This window comes from Lycium ferocissimum, chromosome 8 (genome assembly GCF_029784015.1).
Source record: "Lycium ferocissimum isolate CSIRO_LF1 chromosome 8, AGI_CSIRO_Lferr_CH_V1, whole genome shotgun sequence".
NCBI classification, from domain to species: Eukaryota; Viridiplantae; Streptophyta; class Magnoliopsida; order Solanales; family Solanaceae; genus Lycium; species Lycium ferocissimum.
The window spans coordinates 42,901,383-42,922,273 of record NC_081349.1 but is presented as its reverse complement, the minus strand read 5'-3'; the positions used below and the strand labels follow the sequence as shown (position 1 = coordinate 42,922,273).

Sequence of the window (20,891 nt, the reverse complement as noted above, 5' to 3'; positions counted from 1 at the left end):
AAAAATCTGAAATGTATTTGGGGTTAATTTTGTGGTACAGTATTCTTAATTTGATCTGTAAATTAATGGAGGTGCGTGTTTGTGACGATTAATTGAGAGAGGAGAGGAACCGTTATTTTTTTATTTTTTAACAAAGTTACGTTTTAGGACCAAAATGATCAATTTTTGCATACATTAAGGATTATTTCAATTAAGTGTTATGTATCAAGGATCAAAATAATCCAATCCTCAAAAATTAAAGACCATTTTGATAGTTCGGGTCGTTCGCACAAATGGCCTCTTTCCGGGGGTGGTCTTTAATTTTTGTCCTTCGGCACTTTAAGTGATCAAAAATACGCTGAGATTAGATTGAACCTAGCAGAAAGATAAAAAAAAAATTACAAGATAAGATTTCATAAAGAACATGTCTACTCGACAAAAGTTATGCCTTAAGGCATAGTTTCTATGTAAAGCATGTCTTGTCTTGCATAATTTTGTAGAAATTAAGTTATTCTACAAAACTATACAACAAGGCTTTGTTATGAAATCTTGTCTTGCGAATTTTTTTTTTTTTCCCTCTGCGGAGGTTCGAACCCAAATCTCTAGTTTTATAGACCAACGAATAAGGATACTTTGGCCCATAAATTTTCATTAAATGAGAAGCAGGGACAAAAATTAAAGACCGCTGATTTGAGGGGCAAAAATTAAAGACCGGTACATATGAAGGCCAATCCGCTTTTTGTGATAGTTCTGGTGGAAAAGATTTATTTTTTATGAGGATTTCCCTTCAAAGTAGGGCTGCATATCGGTCGGTTCAGTTGGGGTTTGAAAGTTATTGATTCAACTTATCGGTTATCAGTTTGTAGACATGTTAAACCGTTAAAGAACCGTTAAGATATCGGTTAATAGGTTATCGGTTAATTGGTTGTTGTTTGTTATCGGGTTAGTTATCGGTTTAACCGTTAAGACTTCACAGGAAAAAAAATTCAAGAACAAAGAACTCATCTTCAAAACTGAAAGTAGCTTCACCTACTAAGACTGTGCCAAACAAAATAATATAATTGAAATATGAAGGACGTAAACAAAATTGGACCAACTAAAGGTGTGATTTTATTAAACCTGTCACTACAAACACCAATGCATAAGGGAAATAAGAAACATTCTTCAAGCATTTACATAACATCAGTTAGCAATAACTTGTCTAGCACCACCAGAGAAATACAAAAACACAAAAACAAGAGTGAAAATTGAAAGCAATGTAGATTGTAGAAGAAGTAAATGATAGTTTACGTTAGGCGAGTTGGAGGAGAAGGGTTTCTGAAGTTGAAATCGTCAGTTGAGAGACTGAGTTTATGAAGTGGAAATCAGTGAACCCTAAATCTAATCAAGTGATTTTGTATATGAAAGGGTAGAATTGTAATTAAATAAATGGTTATCGGGTTATCGATTCACTCGTTAACAAAATTGGCCAAACCATGACCCGACCCAATAAGCCAATAACCACAAGGCACCACCCGATACCCGAACCAGTAATCCATTAACTCGAACCATTAACCCACCAACCCAATAATTGGTTTGGGTTATTGGTTTAACCGTTACAGCCCTACCGCAAAGGCACTGGTCTTTAATTTTTGGCCTTCGCTTGGAAAAGTGACCGAAAATACCCTGAGGTTTATGTTTCAAACCCCTACTCAGTCAAAAAATTTTAAAAAAATCACAAGACAGAGTTTATCCTATGCCTTAAGGCATTTGCCTTAAGGGAGAGTTTGTGTAGAGTTTCATGCAAACTTTGCCTTAAGGGTAGACTTGCTAACTTAAGGCAAACTTTACCTTGTAAGGTAGAACTACGCTTATTGCGAATCCAAACTTTGGCTTGCGAATTTATTTTAAATTTTTGACTGAGTGGGGGGTTCGAACAAGGAACCCAGGATTTTTAGGCGAAAGGCTAAAATTAAAAACCAGCAATTTGAGGGGCAAAAATTAAATATCACCCTCGAATAAGGGCAATCGTGCAAATTGCCCAGAAGATTTGGGAATCCAGATGGGAATACATTTTTTTGTGCGGCTTGCCCTTCGAATGTACTGTTCTTTAATTCTTGCCCTTCGCCTAATACCATGAGATTTGGGGTTCGAACCCCCCGGCTCAATTAAAAGAAAAGACAATTTCACAAGGCAGAGTTTTGTAGCAAAGTTAGGCCTTAAGACAAACTTTTATCCAAAACTTTCTTTTGATTTCAAACAGGGGCGCCGAGGGTGTTCGACCCACGACAAAAAATTACATTGTATTTATAGGGTAGATTTTCAGTGTTTATATACATATATTAACTTTTGAATACCCTGAATAAATGCAAAAGGTTAGCTCAAGCGGTCTAGGTGCTCAAAATTGTCTCTAGGTTATTTTTTTTTTAACCCCTGAATGAAAATTCTGAATCCGCCACTGATTTCAATGCTTCAGGTTCTGTGGAAACAACACCCAAAGATCTGATGGACAACATGTTCTTTGCCCTCTCGACCCTTCTCAGTAATTCCCCTTCTTCTGCCTCCTTGAGTAATTCCCCTTCTTCTACCTCTTTGTATACGTCTACTCGCTTTTTTTTTTATGAAAGAAAAATTGTTATTTGCCATTTATAATAGCTCCATGTTGGAAGAGACTATCCAAAGCAGGGGTGGAGCCAGCTCATCGAATGTGGGTTCGGTCAAACCCAATAACTTTTATCCGAACCACGTATTTGTATTAAATTTTTTATCAAATATGTACAAATTATTAATTAAAAACTCAGTAACTTTAAAAAATTAGAACACCGAACCCACAAGCTTCGAATCCTGATTCCGCCTCTGATGCAAAATCACCTTAAATGGTGCCTGTTTTTCAATTGAAAATTGAAGAACCAATTTGAAAAAACTCCAATATTAGTAATTAAAGGAGCTCGAAACTCCAGTTTGACAAAATTAATTTGCTGCAAACGAAAACGTCAAGGGGAGTTCGAATCTAAAATTTGAGCTATTTGGGTGAAACATGAGCTAGTTTTGTTATCTTCAGTCCATTAATTTTTTTTTTCTTCAAAATTTACCTTGTATTCCTTATCATAATTGTTATGCAAAACCATAAAAGTATATTCATTAGGTATTTTTTTTATGACCTGAGTCAGATAAAGTATTCAATACAAAATGTGAAAAATGTAGAGGCATCTAAATGCACAAGAACACTTGCAAATAGTGTTTGTGCCAGAATCTCCACCCCATTTCATGCTTGGCTAATACCTATATATTAACAAAGCACAACAGAGACTAATATATTGCCTTTTGTAGAACTGCGCAACTTCTTCAGCCTTTTTGAAAAAATGTTTGTTCAATGAGGTTGTTTAGTTTTCGTAATTGCAAGAATTTTTTTCTCACGATTAGGTTGGTGTTAAGTGTGCCACATCAATGAAAAAGGAACAAACTGTGTGGAGTTGGATCAAACTGATAACAGACTCAAAAGTTTCTATAACCTTAAACCATTACATCTTTTTAGCACTCAAAAAAATGGAGAAAAGGAACAATGCTCAATGGAAGGAGAAGTTGTTAACTAAATTTGTGTAGCGTTTTTAGAGGCCGAGCCATGATTCCATAGGGTGAGCATTGGTTCAGGCATTGACGTACAGCCACACATGGTGCCTGACGCTGTACTAGAGATTAGTGATGGTTATCTGAAGTGCGAAGTGTCCTAGGTTATGGCACAACCTCAAGGACGTGGGGTTTCGATCAACACTTCTATGGTTCAGGAGTACTATGTAAACTAGCTTTCCCCTACCAACATTGAGGAGTATGTGATATTATTCCAAGGTGCAGAGGTGAGGCTCTTCTGCCATAGTGCAGCTTTCTGAGCACGAGCATGATGAGTTTGACCACTTCCACATGAGGCCCGATTACAAGGCTATTCGTGAGACACTATGTGGCGCAAATGTTAGAGTTGCCTGGACTACAAAGGCCAAGATCGCCTCAAAGGTAATCAACTGCCAGCTATGGACTACCTTTGATCTCCAGTAAATTACTACTACTTATTACTCCATTAGTTTTTTACAAATTTTGTTTTCATGTGTTCCTTGTTGTAGATAAGTTATAAAACCATAAAAACAACATAAAATCTGATGAAATATTCAATAAAAATGTAGAGGCATCTGAATGCACAAGGACACTTGGAAACAGCGTTTGTGCCAGAATCTCAGCCCCATTTCATTCTTGGCAACGTACAGCACTGAATACACTATTGAACAAAGTGTACCAGAGACTCTTAATTTATTGCCTTTTCTAGACTATCATCAAAAGAATCATCAAAACTTGTGTTAATTAATCTTTTCTTAAGAAGCGTATAAAAGAGAAATAATGCTCAGTGGAAGGAGAAGTCGTTATTAAAATAGGCTCACGGAGAAAGCTATTAAACTCTCTTCCACTGCCGTTAAACACCATATGGTGCTTCACCTCATCACAGCATTATTTATAAGAAGAATATTTATTAGAAAACTTTTAATACTTGACAAAGAAAAATAATTAAAGAAGAACGGCCTCAGTGTGTGTAACAACCAGATCATTGACAATTAAATCTCACTGAAATCCGCTAAGATAATTTGTTCTTATCATCATAAGCCCCTCTCTAACTTGAAACAGAACAACAATATCAGAAGACAAATCATAATTCACTAATTCAACTCTAGAAAAATATAAATTAATATAGAAAAAATATGAAAAAATAAAATCTTTTAGAAAATACAAATTATAAGAAATTGTGTGCTCCTTCATATCAACCTGTCCCATGTTAGGCTGAAGCTTAGGGCTACCCATCATAGAGAGAGCATACACTCCTCCCAGCAAGTCATCATTTGCTCAAGTAAAGAGTAGGACCCTCGTACACATACATCGGATCATAGGACCTTGTGGTCGTAGAAGTTGTCCTCCTTAATGTTGCACCACAACAAAGTACTTAGTCGACATACTCGAAAAGTAAAGTCTCTTCGACCCCACCTCCTTGATCTTGCTCATCATTAACATGGAATAGATCAAGCAGACTCTCAAACAGCCCACCTCTGTGTCATAAGAGGTAGGCTATATTCAACAACTGATCCCCTTCCAGGCGATCGTGGCCCCTATCATAAAATCAGGTTGGCTTAGCAAATAAGGTTACCTCAGCCTATAATGGTGGTTCTCCTTGTTCCTAGTCCAGGGAACTATAATATTCAGGCTAACATAGTATCTCACTTGTAATCAAGCCTCATGAAACTGTCCCATGTAAAACTGAAACTCGAGGCTACCCATCTTAGTGGGTTAAATGCAAGTAGTTTACCCATAAGGTTGTTTATTCATTTAGTCCTCAAGGGCTATGCCTATGCCTAATTCTTAGAGCAATATGTCCTATAAACTAAATATAAACTTGCTGAGCATACACTCCTCCCAGCAAATCACCGTCTGCTCTAGTAAAGCAAAAGACCTTCGTTCACAAATGTAGGATCATAGGACATAAGCGTAGCCTCCACCGTGTGGTCAAAAAAGTTGTCCTCCTCAATGTTGCACAACAAGTACTCGGTCAACATACTCGAAATGTAAAGTCTCTTTGACCCCACATCCTTAGACCTTGTTAATCTGCTCTAACATGATCCTGGGCAAATTGAATGTCATCTTCGTAAGGATGGAATAGACCAAGCAGACTCTCAGACAGTCACCTCTGAATCACCTTCCAGGTGATCCTGGCCTCTGTCACAAAATAAGGTTGCCTCAGCATATAATGGTGGTTCTCCTTGTCCGTCCAGCCAACCATAGTATTCAGGCCAACATAATATCACGCCTTATGAGAAATTATGGTCAAACTCATCATGCTCAAGCTCAGGAAACTATATCATCATGTTGATCACTATCTTAACTCGTCAACTTCAAAGCACAGCTGCGCCAAGTATTATTGTTTCTATTCCTTTCGACAGCTTTCTCTCTAGTAGGGGTAGCGTCTGCATACACTCTGCATCATCATGGGTATGATGTTGTTGTTATTGCCTTTCTGACTGTCTTTCTCTTATATCTGCTTCATTACCATTTTATCCCCAGTAAATTTCTATTAGCCCATTAATTTTTTCAAATTTTGGTTTTCGTGTATTCCTTTTTATACATAAGTTATAAAACCATAAAAAGTTATTTTTTTATACCAGAATCTGATGAAATATTCAATCATATATGTAGAGGCATCTGAATGCACAAGGACACTTAGAAATAGCGTTTGTGTCAGAATCTCAGCCCCATTTCATTCTTGGCAACGTACAGCGCTGAATACACTATTGAACAAAGTGTACCAGAGACTCTAATTTATTGCCTTTTCTAGACTCATCATCAAAAGAATCACTATATAAAAAAATGAAGATAAAATAGTCAAAACTAGTGTTAATTAATCTTTTCTTAAGAAGCGTATAAAAGAGAAATAATGCTCAGTGGAAGGAGAAGTCGTTAATAAAATAGGCTCACGGAGAAAGCTATTAAACTCTCTTCCACTGCCCTTAAACACCATATGGTGCTTCACCTCATTACAGCATTATTATAAATCAATGGTTGTAGATTAATTAGAAAACTTTCACTACTTTACAAAGAAAAATAATACTATAAGAAAAAAAGGGCCTCAGTGTGTGTAACAATCAGATCATTGATAATTAAATCTCACTGAAATCCGCTAAGATAATTTGTGTTATCATCATAAGCCCCTCTCTAACAAATTAATCTTCACTAGATATAGAATTAATTTTTTTTCCAACAAAATTATACTAGTAAGTATACACAAATAAACATTGATACACATATAGGTTTTTTCTGAAAAGCTCATTATGCATAGCAATACCATGGAATCAAATTTTAACAAAAATCTTGATAGCAGAAAAAAAAATGTGGAAAAATAAAATCTTTTAAAAAATCCAAAATGAAAAAAAAAAAGAAAAAGGAAATTTATAAAGAAAAGTGTGCTCAGACAGCCAAGGGTTTGTCTTCAACCAATGGGGGTCTAAATCCCCAGATCAGAAACTCTAGTCCACAACTTGTATCATCACTGCACACAAATTTTATCACACACGCTATTAAAAAATCACTATTTTCCCACTGAAAAATGTTCAGTGGTTATTCCCACAGATATTTTGATTGAATCAGTGAAAAAAGAAAAAACAGTAGTGTTTACGTAGTGACAATCAAGAAAAGAAAGTTAACATGTAACATTAAAGAGGGACTGAATATTAAGAAAGAAAGAAAAGAATCTGAGTAAAGGATTAAGAAGAGAATATGAGTAGATGACAATCAGCATATCAAGAATAAGATGATGAAAGAAGATGTACAGAAGTAGAAATATATAGGAAGGATTAGAATTTGATGGGTGTTAGGGTTATTGTGTGGCGTTACAACTAGGGTTGAGGGAGCATTATTGATGGGCCTGCACAAATTTGAGTTTCCTCTTGGTTTGAATCAGAAGAACAGTTTTTGGACTCAATCAGGCCCATCAACTATTATTACTTCTGCACATTCTTTTTTTGCAACACACACACACAATATACAAAATTATACTTTAGATAATGTATCAATCTTGTATAAAAGTATATAATAATATATAAAAAGGTCATTTTAGATAATATTAAAAATATGGACCACTTCGGATAAATATTTTCTCTAAATAGACAGAGTGTTATTTTCCCACTTTTTAAATACGGAAAAGGACTAAAAATGCCCCTATCCTATCAGATTTGGTTCATCAATGGCCCTAGTTAACATATTGGTTCACCAATGCCGTTATCCTTTTTTGGGCTCATATTTGCCCCTAAACTAACAAACCCAACATCTGTTAAAAATCACGTGACGTGTCACTTTCCTATTGGTTTTTATATGTTTATGGCGTATAACGTAGATTTTGCAATTTTTCTCGAATATGTTCACTGTATGGAACATATTTTTATTTTGATTAGCTTTTATCTTGTGGTTATTCCTCTCTGCCTTCACAAGACAGAGATAAGGTCTACGTACACTCTATCCTCTCTAAATCTCACTTTGTGTGTGAGTTCAATTGAGTTATATATTAAAACTAATAGAAGAGTGACACGTCACATGATTTTTGATAGATGTTGGGTCGGTTAGTTTAGGGGCAAATATGAGCTCCAAGAAAAGGATAAAGGACTAGCGCATTCATGAACCAAATAGGATAGGATAGGGGCATTTTTAGCCTTTTCCCATTTTAAATATATTTCAAAAAGAACAATAAATGATATTTAATTTTAGTACCTTCCGCTGAACTTCAGACTCGAATGGAGAAAGAGGGCTAGGACCCCGGAGGGCTTTCAGGGACTGCCAAGAAAAGTATCCGGTTGTAGAGCGAGGTGGTAGAGGGGAGTTGGCACAATTGATGGGTAGGGGTGTTCATGGTTCGGTTTGGGTCGGCTATTGATTAAAATCATAACCAAACCAATTTAGTCAGTTTTTAAATGTCTAAAACCATAACCAAACCAAATAAAATAATAACCATCGGTTTGGTTATTGTCGGTTTGGTTCAGTTTGGTTCGATTTTTCCGTTTATGACTAGTGAACCATCGATAAAACATTAAAAGTTGAAAAAGACATGTCTTTTTTTTTTGTTCAAATGATAACTTTTATTTATAGTTTAAGGTGGATACATAAATCATACAAACATTTTCACTATTAGTGATAGTGTAGTACTTTCGAAGTTACCCAGTTGCTAAACTATTATATATAGAGCTAAAAAGTAACTTAGTAGTGGCTACACCATTTTTGTCATCTTAATACACATACCTGGAAATAAAGTAGAGCATAGGAGCTTTTAGTTGTTGTTACAAACATACATATTAATTAAACATAAAGACCACCTAAAATTAAAATGAGAATATATGAAATAAAAAAACTTTGTGTAATGATCCCAAACTTTGGGGCGGTGATTTGCATTTGCCCTCGATTCTCCCATTTTATTAAAAAAACTTTGTGTAATGATGCCAAACTTCAGATGTTTTTCTATCATTATCCCCAAGGCTAGGGTCTCGGCTACAAGGAGTTGTTCTTTTATGCTTTTTAGGAGGATTACTCACGGAAGAAGTATTAGGGCATTACCATGTGCTTGAGTTACAGCAAATGCTGATGTTACTAAAGGTTCTTCTATAGGAACATCCAAATCTACAACCTCTGTCCTTTTCATATGAAAAATATTAGAAGTTTAGGACCCATTCAGACAAGAAAAAAGAAAGGTATAAATTTGAAAGAAAAGAAGAAACAACCTAAAATCAAATGGATGACAAAGAAAGGCTAAAAATTTAAGTTAAAGACGTTAGATTCTAACGTGAGCTTCTGTTAGTAGGTTTTACATTTAACTCTTAAAGAGTTAAAAGACTTAAAGACATGGGCTTGGACACATTCTAAAAAACATGGGCCTTAAACAATCATGTGAAATAAGTAGATCAAAAATCAAATTAATGATTAAAAGGTATAAAATATTTATAATTATTTATGAAAAACTAATATTATACATATGAATAATTATAAAATTTATGTATATAATTTATCGATTTGGTTCGGTTATTTTTTTAATAGAACCATAACCAAACCAAATATTATCGGTTTTTAAAATTTAAAACCAAATCAAACCAAACCAAACCAAATGTCGGTTTTTTTATTCGGTTTGGATAAATTTTTGATTTGGTTTTGGTTTTAACCAAAACCATGAACAACCCTATTAATGATGGGCATGACTTGTTGTGTTGGGGCCTTCAATCGCTACCCAATTAAAATGTGAAACTCTCTGCACCACTGTTTAAGAAAATGCTTTTGCATATATTTAGCTTATATATAGATAGTTAAAATATTTCGCCAATTTAGCTTTAAAGTTAGTCAAAACGACTCGAAGGGAGTAAGTTTTTCCCTTTTTTTTTTTTTGTGGTTCAAAAGATTTTTTCTTTTTTCTTTTTAATTATTTGGGATCAAGAGCCACGCGACATTAGTTTATTGGCTTCTTTGCCACATTATTGGCATGTGTACAACACATATTTTTTTTTTCTTAACTATTTCATCACATCGTATTTAATCGACACAATTTGATTCAAATTCAAGTGTTCATTGGGTATAACAAGTTCAAGTGTCTAAATGAAAATTGAAAATTTAAGGTGCTTCATATATATATTCAGCCTTTATTTAAACAACCATCAAGGTACGAAAGTATGAAGAAAAAAATAAAAAGGGAACATAATACATATTGCCCCAAACCATCTTCACGCAGGGCTTGTACAAATATCAACTCAAAATCATGAATCAAAAAAACCAAAGATTCATCTTAACTATTTACAACCGCACAATGCTTCCTAATTTCACCAGCATAACCTGTTTTAACTTCAATCCTTCCCATTTTCTCCATGGCCTTAGCAAATTCAGCATAGAATTTTTTAAGTGATCCATCAACAAGTTTTTCGATGTATGACTTTGTTGCTGTACTTGTTGTTAAGGCTGCATCAGATTGGAAGAGTCCTCTCCTTTTGAGTAAAAGCTTGTAGTAACTAAGATCAAATGTCCTGAAACTCCCTGGATCCATTTCGACTATTGTTGTGTTATCGTTAAGTGATTTGCATTTCTTGGCCTTAAGGTTAGCTGCGTATTCGCTGTCTAAAGATGGATCTTGAGTACCAAAAGTCCCAGTAAAATTGTATAGGCGCGTAGAGAATGACGAGCAATGAGAGACTCCAAATTGTGAGCACCTGAAGGAATTAAAACACAAAAGAATTTTGTAAGATCATTTTTTTTCTATTCAAATTGTAAGTAAGCACGTTATACCATTTCCTTATCATATACAAGAGATTCTATTATTATACGTGGCAAGTTAAGAAAAGGACCAAAACTAACTGTACTGCCTCTATTCTTTTTTTTTTTGGCGCTAGTATTATTTGAAGGACAAAATAGGTTTTTCATTTACTACAATTATTCAAATATCTTTTGTAATTATTTTGAATTATATTTGGTGCTATTACCATTTGGAGAGTCAAATTAATAGGTTCTTCATTGATTATGGGTTTTTTCAAATACATTTTTATTATTTTGAATTTGAAAATTCTATGTCTGATTAGATCCCATCGAAATTTTGTTTAGTTTGACTCTCATACTCTAATAGTTACCGCATAAAATTTGAACGTAGGAATTGCTCTCTCCGTTTTCATTTATGTGACCTAGTTTTTCTCGGCACGTAATTCAAACGAAGAATAGAGACTTTTGAAACTTGTGGCTTAAACATATCATATCATTTGTGTGGTTGCAAAAACTTCTCAGCAAGAGAAAATGAAAAGCTTATGTAGTTAGTTGTTTCCAAATACAAAAATGTGTTATTCTTTCTTAAGTAGACTAACAAGAAAATTGTGTCACATAAAATGGAACTGATGAAGTAATAATTTTTGCTTACCAGATAATAGGATCAAGTCTTTGAGGTCAAGACCCTTTCTAGCAAAATCAGTTTGTAGAGTGGAAAAGTTACTGGTTGGAGCTGGAATGTCTGATAATGTCTCTGAAGCATTAGAAATTCTTCCATCTCTTCTTCCAGTTGGTACATTCCAAAAAGGACCTCCCTATCATTCCCCAAAAAAGAAAAAAGAAAAAAAGATGGTGATAATTGATAAATAGAAAATGACATTCCAAAAAGGACCTCCCTATCATTCCCCAAAAAAGAAAAAAGATGGTGATAATTGACAAATAGAAAATGGTGGAATAAGTTGAAAATTAGATAATACAAGTTCTTGACTTACTGTGACCACAATAGAGTCTCTAGCAACTAAGGTAATAATATCAGCACAAGAGACAACTCCAGGGCATTCAGCTTCAATCACTTTCTTCACATCATCAATGAATGAGAAACCTCTCAGTGTCAGATTTGGGATTCCCACTTTTTCAGTTTGGTTTCCTGCACTTGAAGTGAAATTCAAGAGCACAGATGCATCACATCCCTACAATGCCAACCCCAAAAGGTAAGAAAAAAAACCAAGAAAATAGCACTTTAACTATATATGCAATTGTCAAATGAATATCTTCATGTGTATCCTACTCCCTCCATCTCAAACAATTTATGTCATAGTTAGGGTCTATCGGAAACACCCTCTCTATCTCACAAAGAGGTCTGTATACATCCACCCTCCTCAGATCCCATTCGTAGGATTATACTGGGTATATGGTTGTTGTAATTGTTGTTTGAAGGGCAAGATTTAAGAAAGTTAAAAAAAAAACACTTGGGATGTGTGGTTTTAAATGTCATGTCAGAGAGTCTATTAAGATAAAGCTATGTTTCTCGCACTCTTCAAAATTACTGGCGGGTGCATGTTGGATCTTTCAAAAGTAGTACATTTTTGAAGGATCTGAGCAATACTTTTGGAGAGTCCGAGTAACAATACGGAAGTAAAGTAAGAATGTTATTACAAACTTATTAAACATAAAATGGGGACATTCTTTTCTAAGCAAACTAAAAATGAAAAGTAACAAACATAAATTGAAACGGAGGGAGTAATAATTAATTACCCTGACAAAGCAATCATGGAAATGCATTCTTATTAAGGCTGCAGCAAGAGATGGAGCATTTGGAATGTGTTTCCGGACATGGTCTAAAATAATCTTCTCTGCTTTTGGACAACTCTTGGCATAGAAGTTTTGTTGTAATTGAGCATGGCTAGACACTATGATACACATAAATATGAGAGGACACAAATAGCTAAATGTAGCCATTTTGTTTCTTATCTTCAAAAGAGGTGTAGTACTACTAGCCTATTTATTTTTCTTTGTTGTGTATGTTTGTGTTATACACGCATCAATTCCAAATGGAAATTTATAGGCACTGGATTTTGACAAGCTAACTAACATGTGCATTTTTTAGTGCTATACTTATAATTTTCTATAATTCTACTTGTTTGATTGATTAATTAGTCACACTCTGTCTCTTGTTGTACTCGTTCAGTGAGATTCATACATTTCTTAATCAGACCGACATTTCCTCTTTTATGCATAAAAACTCTTTATCTGATTTAGTTAAAAAATGTCATCATTATTCATCTTTAATACTCAAAAAATTTATCGAATTAAGATATTATCCGATTTTCTGATATTATTATTTCCAAGTATATTTTTCAGAAAACAAGTCGCTTTTTTAAATAATTATTTTCTAGAAATTTACTTCCAGCATACCGGACACACCCTATTACTCCCTCCGTTTCACTGTTTGGCATTATATATCCCCTATTAGTCTGTTAAGAAAAGAATGATGCATTATATATTTCCTTAATAAGAAACTTTTACAGCCACATAAAATTCAGAGGCGGAGTCAGTATTTTTAGCTGTGGGTTCTGGATCACAATTTTTTTTTCTTGTGGAGTTCTGAATACATTATTTGTACAACTTAAATAAAATGTTTAATACACAAAAATACAGTATGTGAGCTGAAGTTAAGCCGAATTTACTGGGTTCTGTCGCATTAATTGGCCTTGACACCAAGGGCGGATCTACTTGGGGCCGGGGTGTTCGCTTATGACAAAAAATTACGGATATATATAGGGTAAATTTTCTGTGTTTATGTGCATATATTAACTTTTGAACACCTTCAGCAAAAAATTATAGTGTATATTTAGCTTCTTTTTTTTTCCCGAACACCCTGAATGAAAATCCTGGATCCACCACTGCTTGACACAAATGTTATGGTATATATGTTTGAGGCCACAATTTTATTTTATTTTTAATTTTTTTTTGAGTAACAATTTTAAAACTAAATGTAATATTTTCTTTTACGACATTTTTAACAATGCAACACTACTAGTCAACTACAGACAAGACAACAATACTGTGAACGTTCAAACAATTTCTAGTCTGAAATTAAACCATATACATGTCAACCGTCAAGCAAAAAATCTACATCATTGTATTATTTAGGATGTATGCAGGAAATTTTACCGTTTGAGGCCACAAGTGTCAAAAGTCTGAAAATAACACAAATGTTATGACATGTTTAAGATCAGAAATTTAAAGTTTTTTTTTTAAAAAAACTCCCATATCGAATCAAACTATGCCAAATAAATTGAACTGGGAGTTTTTTACACATACAAACATATACATACACATGAAAACCAAATCTTGTGTTTATTCTTTACTTTGTCCCTCTAATTATTTCTTACTTTGATGGCTGCTTTTGGAATTGAAAAGTTTATTCTTTACTTTGTCCCTCTAATTATTTCTTACTTTGATGGCTGCTTTTGGAATTGAAAATAGAAAAAATCACCTGCTCCCGGAAACGTATACATGCAAGTTGCATCACTAAATCGGAGCTAGTACCTGCTACGGCCTTAACAGCCGAGACAGCTCATATATTCTAATAATACGCTTTTGGCATGTCATTTCAAATCGTTAACTATTGAAACTGCTTTTCTACTTGTTTTATTTCAAATTTATTCAGCCAGATAAGGTACTCAATATAATTAAACGCAACTAACTAGATGTAGAGAATAATACAATAATAACAACTATTTGCAAGTCAAAAGATAGTTCTGTTTTCAGAAATTGGAACATGGCAGTACGTGATTAAAACTTCATCAGAAACTAACAACTTCAATTTATAAATTTGGAACAAATTAATTTAATTTTCAGAAGATCCTAACACTGTCTGTATTCCCAAGAAATAAAATTTCTAAACTGTGGCTTAAAAAATAAAAAATAAAAAAGCGACGTGGCAAACATTTACTGTATTTACGAAATGTAGCTATAGTTTCAAAAATTTATGAGACGTAGCTACTGTATTTACTAAACGTAGGTATCAGCGCTAATATAATATCCAGTGCTATAACTCTTTCGCGCGATTTAGCTGACAATATGCGATGATATATGTGATACCCGCCTGATACAACTTATACCTTCTTGATACAACTCTTTCGCCTAGCTGGTACTCGCCTGATACAACAACTCTAGCTACGTTTTGTGAAGACGCAAATTATATATATATATGTTTCGTAATTACACTCTAAGCTATAGCTATTTATGAAATTTTCTCTTATTTATTGCCCAATTTTATTAAGCACGACCCAAATTATGGAATCATGCAATTTATTTTTAACCCTCACTAAGTAGTGCGAACCCTACCAACTACCTTAATTTGATACAACATGCGGAATAAATGCTATATAAATATAAGAAATTCCCAAAATGTGGTCTAGACTCATACATAGAGCTTAGAAGTTTACAATTTGAATAGATAACGAGACTCAAGCTGGATACGACCCACGTTAAAGGATAGAGAACAACGAAATCTAAGAGAGACTGTCGGGTTGCAATATCTCAAATAGCTCACCCAAACGCCTTTGACGAATGCCTCGAAACGGTCGTGAGACTCGAACATCGCACGAAGAAAAACTCTACACTCCGGAAGGAGTGTAGCAAAGTAGTATGAGCACAACACTAGGCTCGTAGGTATCATAGGCCGACAAAGACTAGATAACGTATATAAAGACAACAAGCAAGAAAAACATATAAACCAACAAGTACAAGTCAATATGAATCCATATCCACGAACAAGTCATCTTTTATGTTATAGCATCTAAACCCAATTGTGCCAAGTCTTAGTATAATCAATCCGAATCGATTTAAAATCACGGTAGTATCACAACAATCAATCTCAAGATATAATGCAATGCAATAATGTATGTAGGATGAATGCAATGCATGTCGTGCTATTTTTTACAACATGTCCGGACGGAGCTTAACTCCACGTCACACATCGGCGATCATGACCCATGGGGGACCCGCGAAGTCCATGTACCACTCGCTCGGAATATAACCTCGGATCACGAGCACACTCTCACGATCCCGGCAAAAGACCTCGGGCATCGGACACTCCATCGTTCCGGCAAGAAACCTCGCAACAAACACTCGGGTCTCTCTTTTACCCTCTCCCGGCAAAGACTCTCGGAGGCTACCTCTCTCACATATCATCATTAGTGCCATAACCATGATATATCAATGTATCATGGAAATGCATTATCAGTATGATGAAATGTAATGTTAAAAACCAATTCAATCCGAAACGGTACCGCACATGGAATACAAGTAATATCAGTGATAAGGCTACACAAAAAGCCACGATGGGATCACCATTCTCATCTCCATATCAATCAAGTAAAGCATAGGTTCCAATATCATAGTCATGATATATCATTAGTCACAGATACTCAATGTCTCAACCGTGGCAACGAGCACACAAAAAAAAAAATAGATCAAGATAAGTCAACAACACAACGGATGTGTATCCCCCAAATCATACAACAAGGTCCAACCTAAGAAAATATCTAACCTAACTTGATACCCATGCCCGAGGTTTATATGCATTCTCCGACAATATCATCTAAACATACGTTTCGCTAATCAAAGTCTCACCATAAAATAAACCGTAACCTACCTCAATGCCGACCAGGTGTCACGAACTCCCATGCCAAAGCTTTTTCCTTCTAAAGTGCTTCCGATCGGACAAGGTCTTTAGTGCTTATTCGTCACACAATATGTGTACGCTACCCAATAATACTTCAACCTATATTAAGACGCCAACAACTATGGTTAAGCTACAGGGAGATTCAAACGTATTCTAACGTTAGTAACTCCTTTCTAGATGTTTAGGCGATGTTTTCTCTTGTATCTAAACCAACCACATACTACCAATACAACATCAATAATTATGTGTTCAATACCAATCCGGACAGCCCACACAATATTCTAAACAGCCCACATTCATAACATGCAATAACGATTCACATACGGCTTCGACATTCTCAAGTTACTTTATTAGTTTGTAGCCTTAACGTTTGCATGTAACAACTTATAACAGCCCATCCAACATACAATATGATGTATACTCTTAACTTATAATTATTCTTTCCAACTTAATGAAAACACAAGTCCAAAACAGTCCACTACCACAACATGTCCAAAACTCTCTAACCGACAACATAACGATGTTCGAATTCTTGCAAACGTTTACGAACATACTAAGCCAACCACATGCGATTTTTATACATCATTTCATGTCTTCTTTTCATATAATTTCAGCAAGTTATGACCAGCTATCCACACGACAAGTACAACATCAATTCATACGCAACTACGCTATATCGTCATTTCTATAATCCTTACAACAATTCTCAAACGACTTTAGTTTCAACTCCAACCATTAAACACCTTCATTTCCATCATAAAATTCATGATAATAACAATCAAAATATCAAGTAAAAACAGTTCACTAACTTCTTCACAAAACAGTCCACACACGGCTACACCATGCTTCAACATCACTCACATAAAATCATAGATTCAACCATTTTCATACTAACATAACTTCACCTTTAACCTTCCAATTCTTTTCACCATGAGATCTATGATAGTAACAACCATATTTATTAAAGAAAATCAGTCCATTAATTCCACCAAAACAGTCCCTACGGCCAACCAACATTCCAACACCAACTTTCATGATTTTATGCATGCGATTCATGTTCGTCAAGTTACAACCATACTTCAACATCAACACATATAACCCCATAACTACTATCATGTTCCAACATCAACACACCTTATTTCATGCATACAACTTATATTCACACATCTACATCACCCTTAATACTTGAAAAGAAAGTTAGATCTTACCTTGACAACTTGACTTCTCTACTTGGCTAGAGTTGGTGACTTGAGATGGAAAATGGTTCTTGTTGCTCCAAAGACTATCTTCACGTTTTAGGGACCTTCTAAAGGGTTGAAACACCTTGGAAAATAATTTTTGGATCAAGACTCAAAGGGCTCAAAAATCAGCCCCTTGGCCGAATGCTCTCTCTCTCTCTTAAGTTTTCTTTCTTTGTGTTGTGTAGTTGAAATGAATTGTGATGGCTGATTTCTTGGTCATTATTTGGTTCAACTTTGATGCCTACAAGTTGGTCACATGCTCCACTTATGGCATGAGTCACTCCATTAACTTTACACTTAAAATTCCATTTTTTTCTACAACTTTAGGCCAAGTGTGGCCAAGCCTCACCTTCTTGTTTCTCCTTTCTTCTTTCTTTTCAATTGTTTACAAGACAATTGTATGTGTGGTGAATGATTCATACATCATCCTTTGTCCATTGTAATTATGCCAAGATGAATGAGCAATATTTAATGTGAAATGATCCCTCCACCATGTTAGGTCTTCCTAAAATAATGTATACTTTCATAAAGTAGTAGATGCTTAAATATTCAAATGCATGCTTCACATGGATGCCTTATTTTCAGTCACTTGGCTGAATTCCACACTCCTTTCTTTCAATTTGGTTGTCCACAATATAATGTAAGTGTAGTGGATGAATCACATTTAAATGTATATTTGTATGTCTCCCATAGTAGTCTTATTTAAGATGACTTTGAGTCATCTTTTGGACATGGCATGTTAATGTTCATATTGGCTCATTGTTGCCACTAATTTTAACTTAACACCACAATTAAGTAGTTCCTAATTTCCATTAATGCTTCTATACCAAACAAAATTTGTAGATAAATTGTGACTTCAAACGAAATCGGAAGTTAAAGTCTCTACTTTGTATCTTGAGATAGTCTTAATACTCAGCCCGACTTGAATCATCCATATCTCCTTACCCCGATATCATTTTGACGAGTTGTTTGTTGCGTTGCAAACTAGACTCGATGAACTTAATTTTAGGCTTTTGAAACACCTTAAAACTCCTCATATACTAGGAGATATGCCTCCTACAATATAGGCTAAAATCGGGTCCGAGATTTTACTGAAATTGTTCCGATTCATTTCAAGGTATTATGGAAGATACCTTAATACAAGTAGCACGGATTATTATGGAGTGTGACATTCCACAAATTTCTTTTTTCTCCTTTGTAATTGTAACTATAAAGAATTTAGCACCACAATATCTCACCTATTCCATAATAGTTACAAACTCGTAAACAGTATTCCAATTTCCAGAGACAAAATTGAAAAACCTGGAGAACGTTTATATTCCAAAACTTCTTCATAGACGACATTCTTCATTGAACAGGAACTCAAAATAAAAACAGTGTTCAAGAGACCGCAAGACCACAGACACAAAAGAAAATGGATGTTTTTTTGGTTCCCACAGCGAAGGTTAAATAACGCGGTGTTGGTTCAAGGAACGAAACACTCAAGTAGCTCTTGGAGCAGCCCATTCAACTCTAAGAATGAGATTGTCATAACCATAACCATTGAGCTTGTTTATAGCCTTATCGGCATCTTCTCTGTTGACAAAGTTGACAAAACCAAATCCTCATCGCTCATTCCCGTCTTTTGATCAATGGCAACATACACTCGCCGACATGACCAAAGGGACGGAACAGACTCCAACAAATCGGCCTCCCGAGTGTCCTCGAAAGGTTGGTGACCCTAACGAGTTTTCTTCATTCCTTCTTCTCATCTCGGTCCCGCCACCACCAAAGCTCTCTCTGCAAAGACCACCTCTCATGCTCGGAGGAACATAAGCACTCTTTTGAGAACCGGCCCCCACCGGCGGGCGCTTCGGTGAAGGTGGCTTATCCATGAAGGTTTCACTTGGCCGAGCAAGATCCTTGAAAGGGCATTTTGATGTCCAAAGATCACCCTTCTTGCCACAGTCCTACAAACCATAAGAACATTTTTTAACCAAAAAGAGTAAATCTTTCCCAATTTGAGCCAATGAGTCTCCACTAGCTTTAGCTTCATCTTTGTTGGAACCTATTCAACATTACATGATCACAATAACAGAGCTAGGTAAACTTAAAATAATGCTCAAGTCAACGAATACATATCCTTGGACACTTAAAACACATATACTGCATCTAAAACACAAAAAGATTGGCAAGCACAGAGAGAAAGAACCTGCCTATTAATTAAAACACAGACGAGAACACAATTCACCAAACAGTTTTGTAAATGCATCAATGAGAGTCAATAATGTGCTCAACTCTCATACTCCCACTACAGGAGATATAGTTGCAACAATACCATCTCTTTACTACAGCAGATAATACCATGCTACAGCAGTCAAACAGTAACAAGCAACCCACAACAACCAGATAATAACACAAATATAGCATTAGACAAATCGATTAAAAAAAACACGAATTCACAGCCAAAAGAGCAAAGCAATAACCACCCAATTGACAATTAAGCACAGAATTACAAATCACAACCAAAACACCAAATCGATTTTGAAAAAAAAAAAAAAAAAAACCCGAATTGAGATAAGATGTATACCAGGAGCTGTAGGTCGTTCAAGAATAATTTCCTCAGTAGAAACCATAGTAAGTCTAGCACCAACGTCTTCATGTACAGCATCACCAAACTTAGGCCAATTCCTCCTCTCAATAGCACCTTTACTGAGCCTAGCATTAGCTAGCTTACGTATACGTGTTGTGGTTGTTATTTTCACCTTGTTACCTTCATCATTAAACTTGTATTCCACTACTTTCTTTACCCCATTTGAATCTGGTCCAAATACTTGTTTCGGTGGTAACAGGAAATCTAAGTCCTCTGCATCGTCTTCTAATTCTCCCCATCTCATTTTTCGTTCCACCGCCATTGTTGGTGTTAGGGTTTTCTTTTCTGTTGACACCATATACGTTCAAAGTGGGGTTTTCAGACAAATGATTTTTGGGGCTCTAGGCGTATTGGGCTCTTTTTTGGGCTCTATGTTTTGCTGATAGTTATCGGGTCATTTGCACTTTTGTTCCTAGAATTTTTGTCCTTTAACATGGAACTTATGTCTATAGGTGTATAAGTTACGCATCATAATATCCACAAGTTAGAGAACTTATAAGCATAAGTTCGGACAAAAATTAAAGACCGGTCCATTTGAAGGACGAAGCGTGCAATTACTTGTACG

At 35.2% G+C, this 20,891-nt stretch overlaps 1 protein-coding gene, 5 non-coding genes and 1 pseudogene across 6 annotated transcripts; all 7 read right to left on the bottom strand.

The window, feature by feature from the left end:
• Positions 1-4,343: 4,343 nt before the first annotated feature.
• Positions 4,344-4,454, bottom strand: LOC132069091 (small nucleolar RNA Z152/R70/R12). Its single transcript, XR_009417659.1, has one exon. It is a non-coding gene; the product is annotated as a small nucleolar RNA Z152/R70/R12 (small nucleolar RNA).
• Positions 4,455-4,520: 66 nt separating this feature from the next.
• LOC132069089 (small nucleolar RNA R11/Z151) lies at positions 4,521-4,608 on the bottom strand. The gene has a single exon (XR_009417657.1). It is a non-coding gene; the product is annotated as a small nucleolar RNA R11/Z151 (small nucleolar RNA).
• A 1,812-nt stretch (positions 4,609-6,420) lies between these two features.
• LOC132069090 (small nucleolar RNA Z152/R70/R12) lies at positions 6,421-6,531 on the bottom strand. Its single transcript, XR_009417658.1, has one exon. It is a non-coding gene; the product is annotated as a small nucleolar RNA Z152/R70/R12 (small nucleolar RNA).
• A 77-nt stretch (positions 6,532-6,608) lies between these two features.
• On the bottom strand, positions 6,609-6,695 carry LOC132069088 (small nucleolar RNA R11/Z151). The gene has a single exon (XR_009417656.1). It is a non-coding gene; the product is annotated as a small nucleolar RNA R11/Z151 (small nucleolar RNA).
• Positions 6,696-6,943: 248 nt separating this feature from the next.
• On the bottom strand, positions 6,944-7,043 carry LOC132069085 (small nucleolar RNA Z157/R69/R10). Its single transcript, XR_009417653.1, has one exon. It is a non-coding gene; the product is annotated as a small nucleolar RNA Z157/R69/R10 (small nucleolar RNA).
• A 3,119-nt stretch (positions 7,044-10,162) lies between these two features.
• LOC132068528 (peroxidase 3-like) lies at positions 10,163-12,805 on the bottom strand. Its single transcript, XM_059462146.1, has 4 exons — positions 12,514-12,805; positions 11,751-11,948; positions 11,386-11,573; positions 10,163-10,715 (listed from the first exon to the last, which is right to left on the bottom strand). The coding sequence occupies exons 1-4, from the start codon at positions 12,715-12,717 to the stop codon at positions 10,298-10,300; spliced, it is 1,008 nt and encodes a 335-aa protein (XP_059318129.1). The 5' UTR covers positions 12,718-12,805; the 3' UTR covers positions 10,163-10,297.
• Positions 12,806-19,021: 6,216 nt separating this feature from the next.
• LOC132066977 (eukaryotic translation initiation factor 3 subunit G-like) lies at positions 19,022-20,626 on the bottom strand (annotated as a pseudogene).
• Positions 20,627-20,891: the final 265 nt, after the last annotated feature.

Coding starts and splice junctions, on each gene's coding strand:
- LOC132068528 (XM_059462146.1), bottom strand. CDS start 12,717: ATGGCTACATTTAGCTATTTGTGTCCTCTCATATTTATGTGTATCATA. Junction 11,949..12,513: donor TCCATGATTGCTTTGTCAGG/GTAATTAATTAT, acceptor TTGGCATTGTAG/GGATGTGATGCATCTGTGCT. Junction 11,574..11,750: donor GAGACTCTATTGTGGTCACA/GTAAGTCAAGAA, acceptor GGGGAATGATAG/GGAGGTCCTTTTTGGAATGT.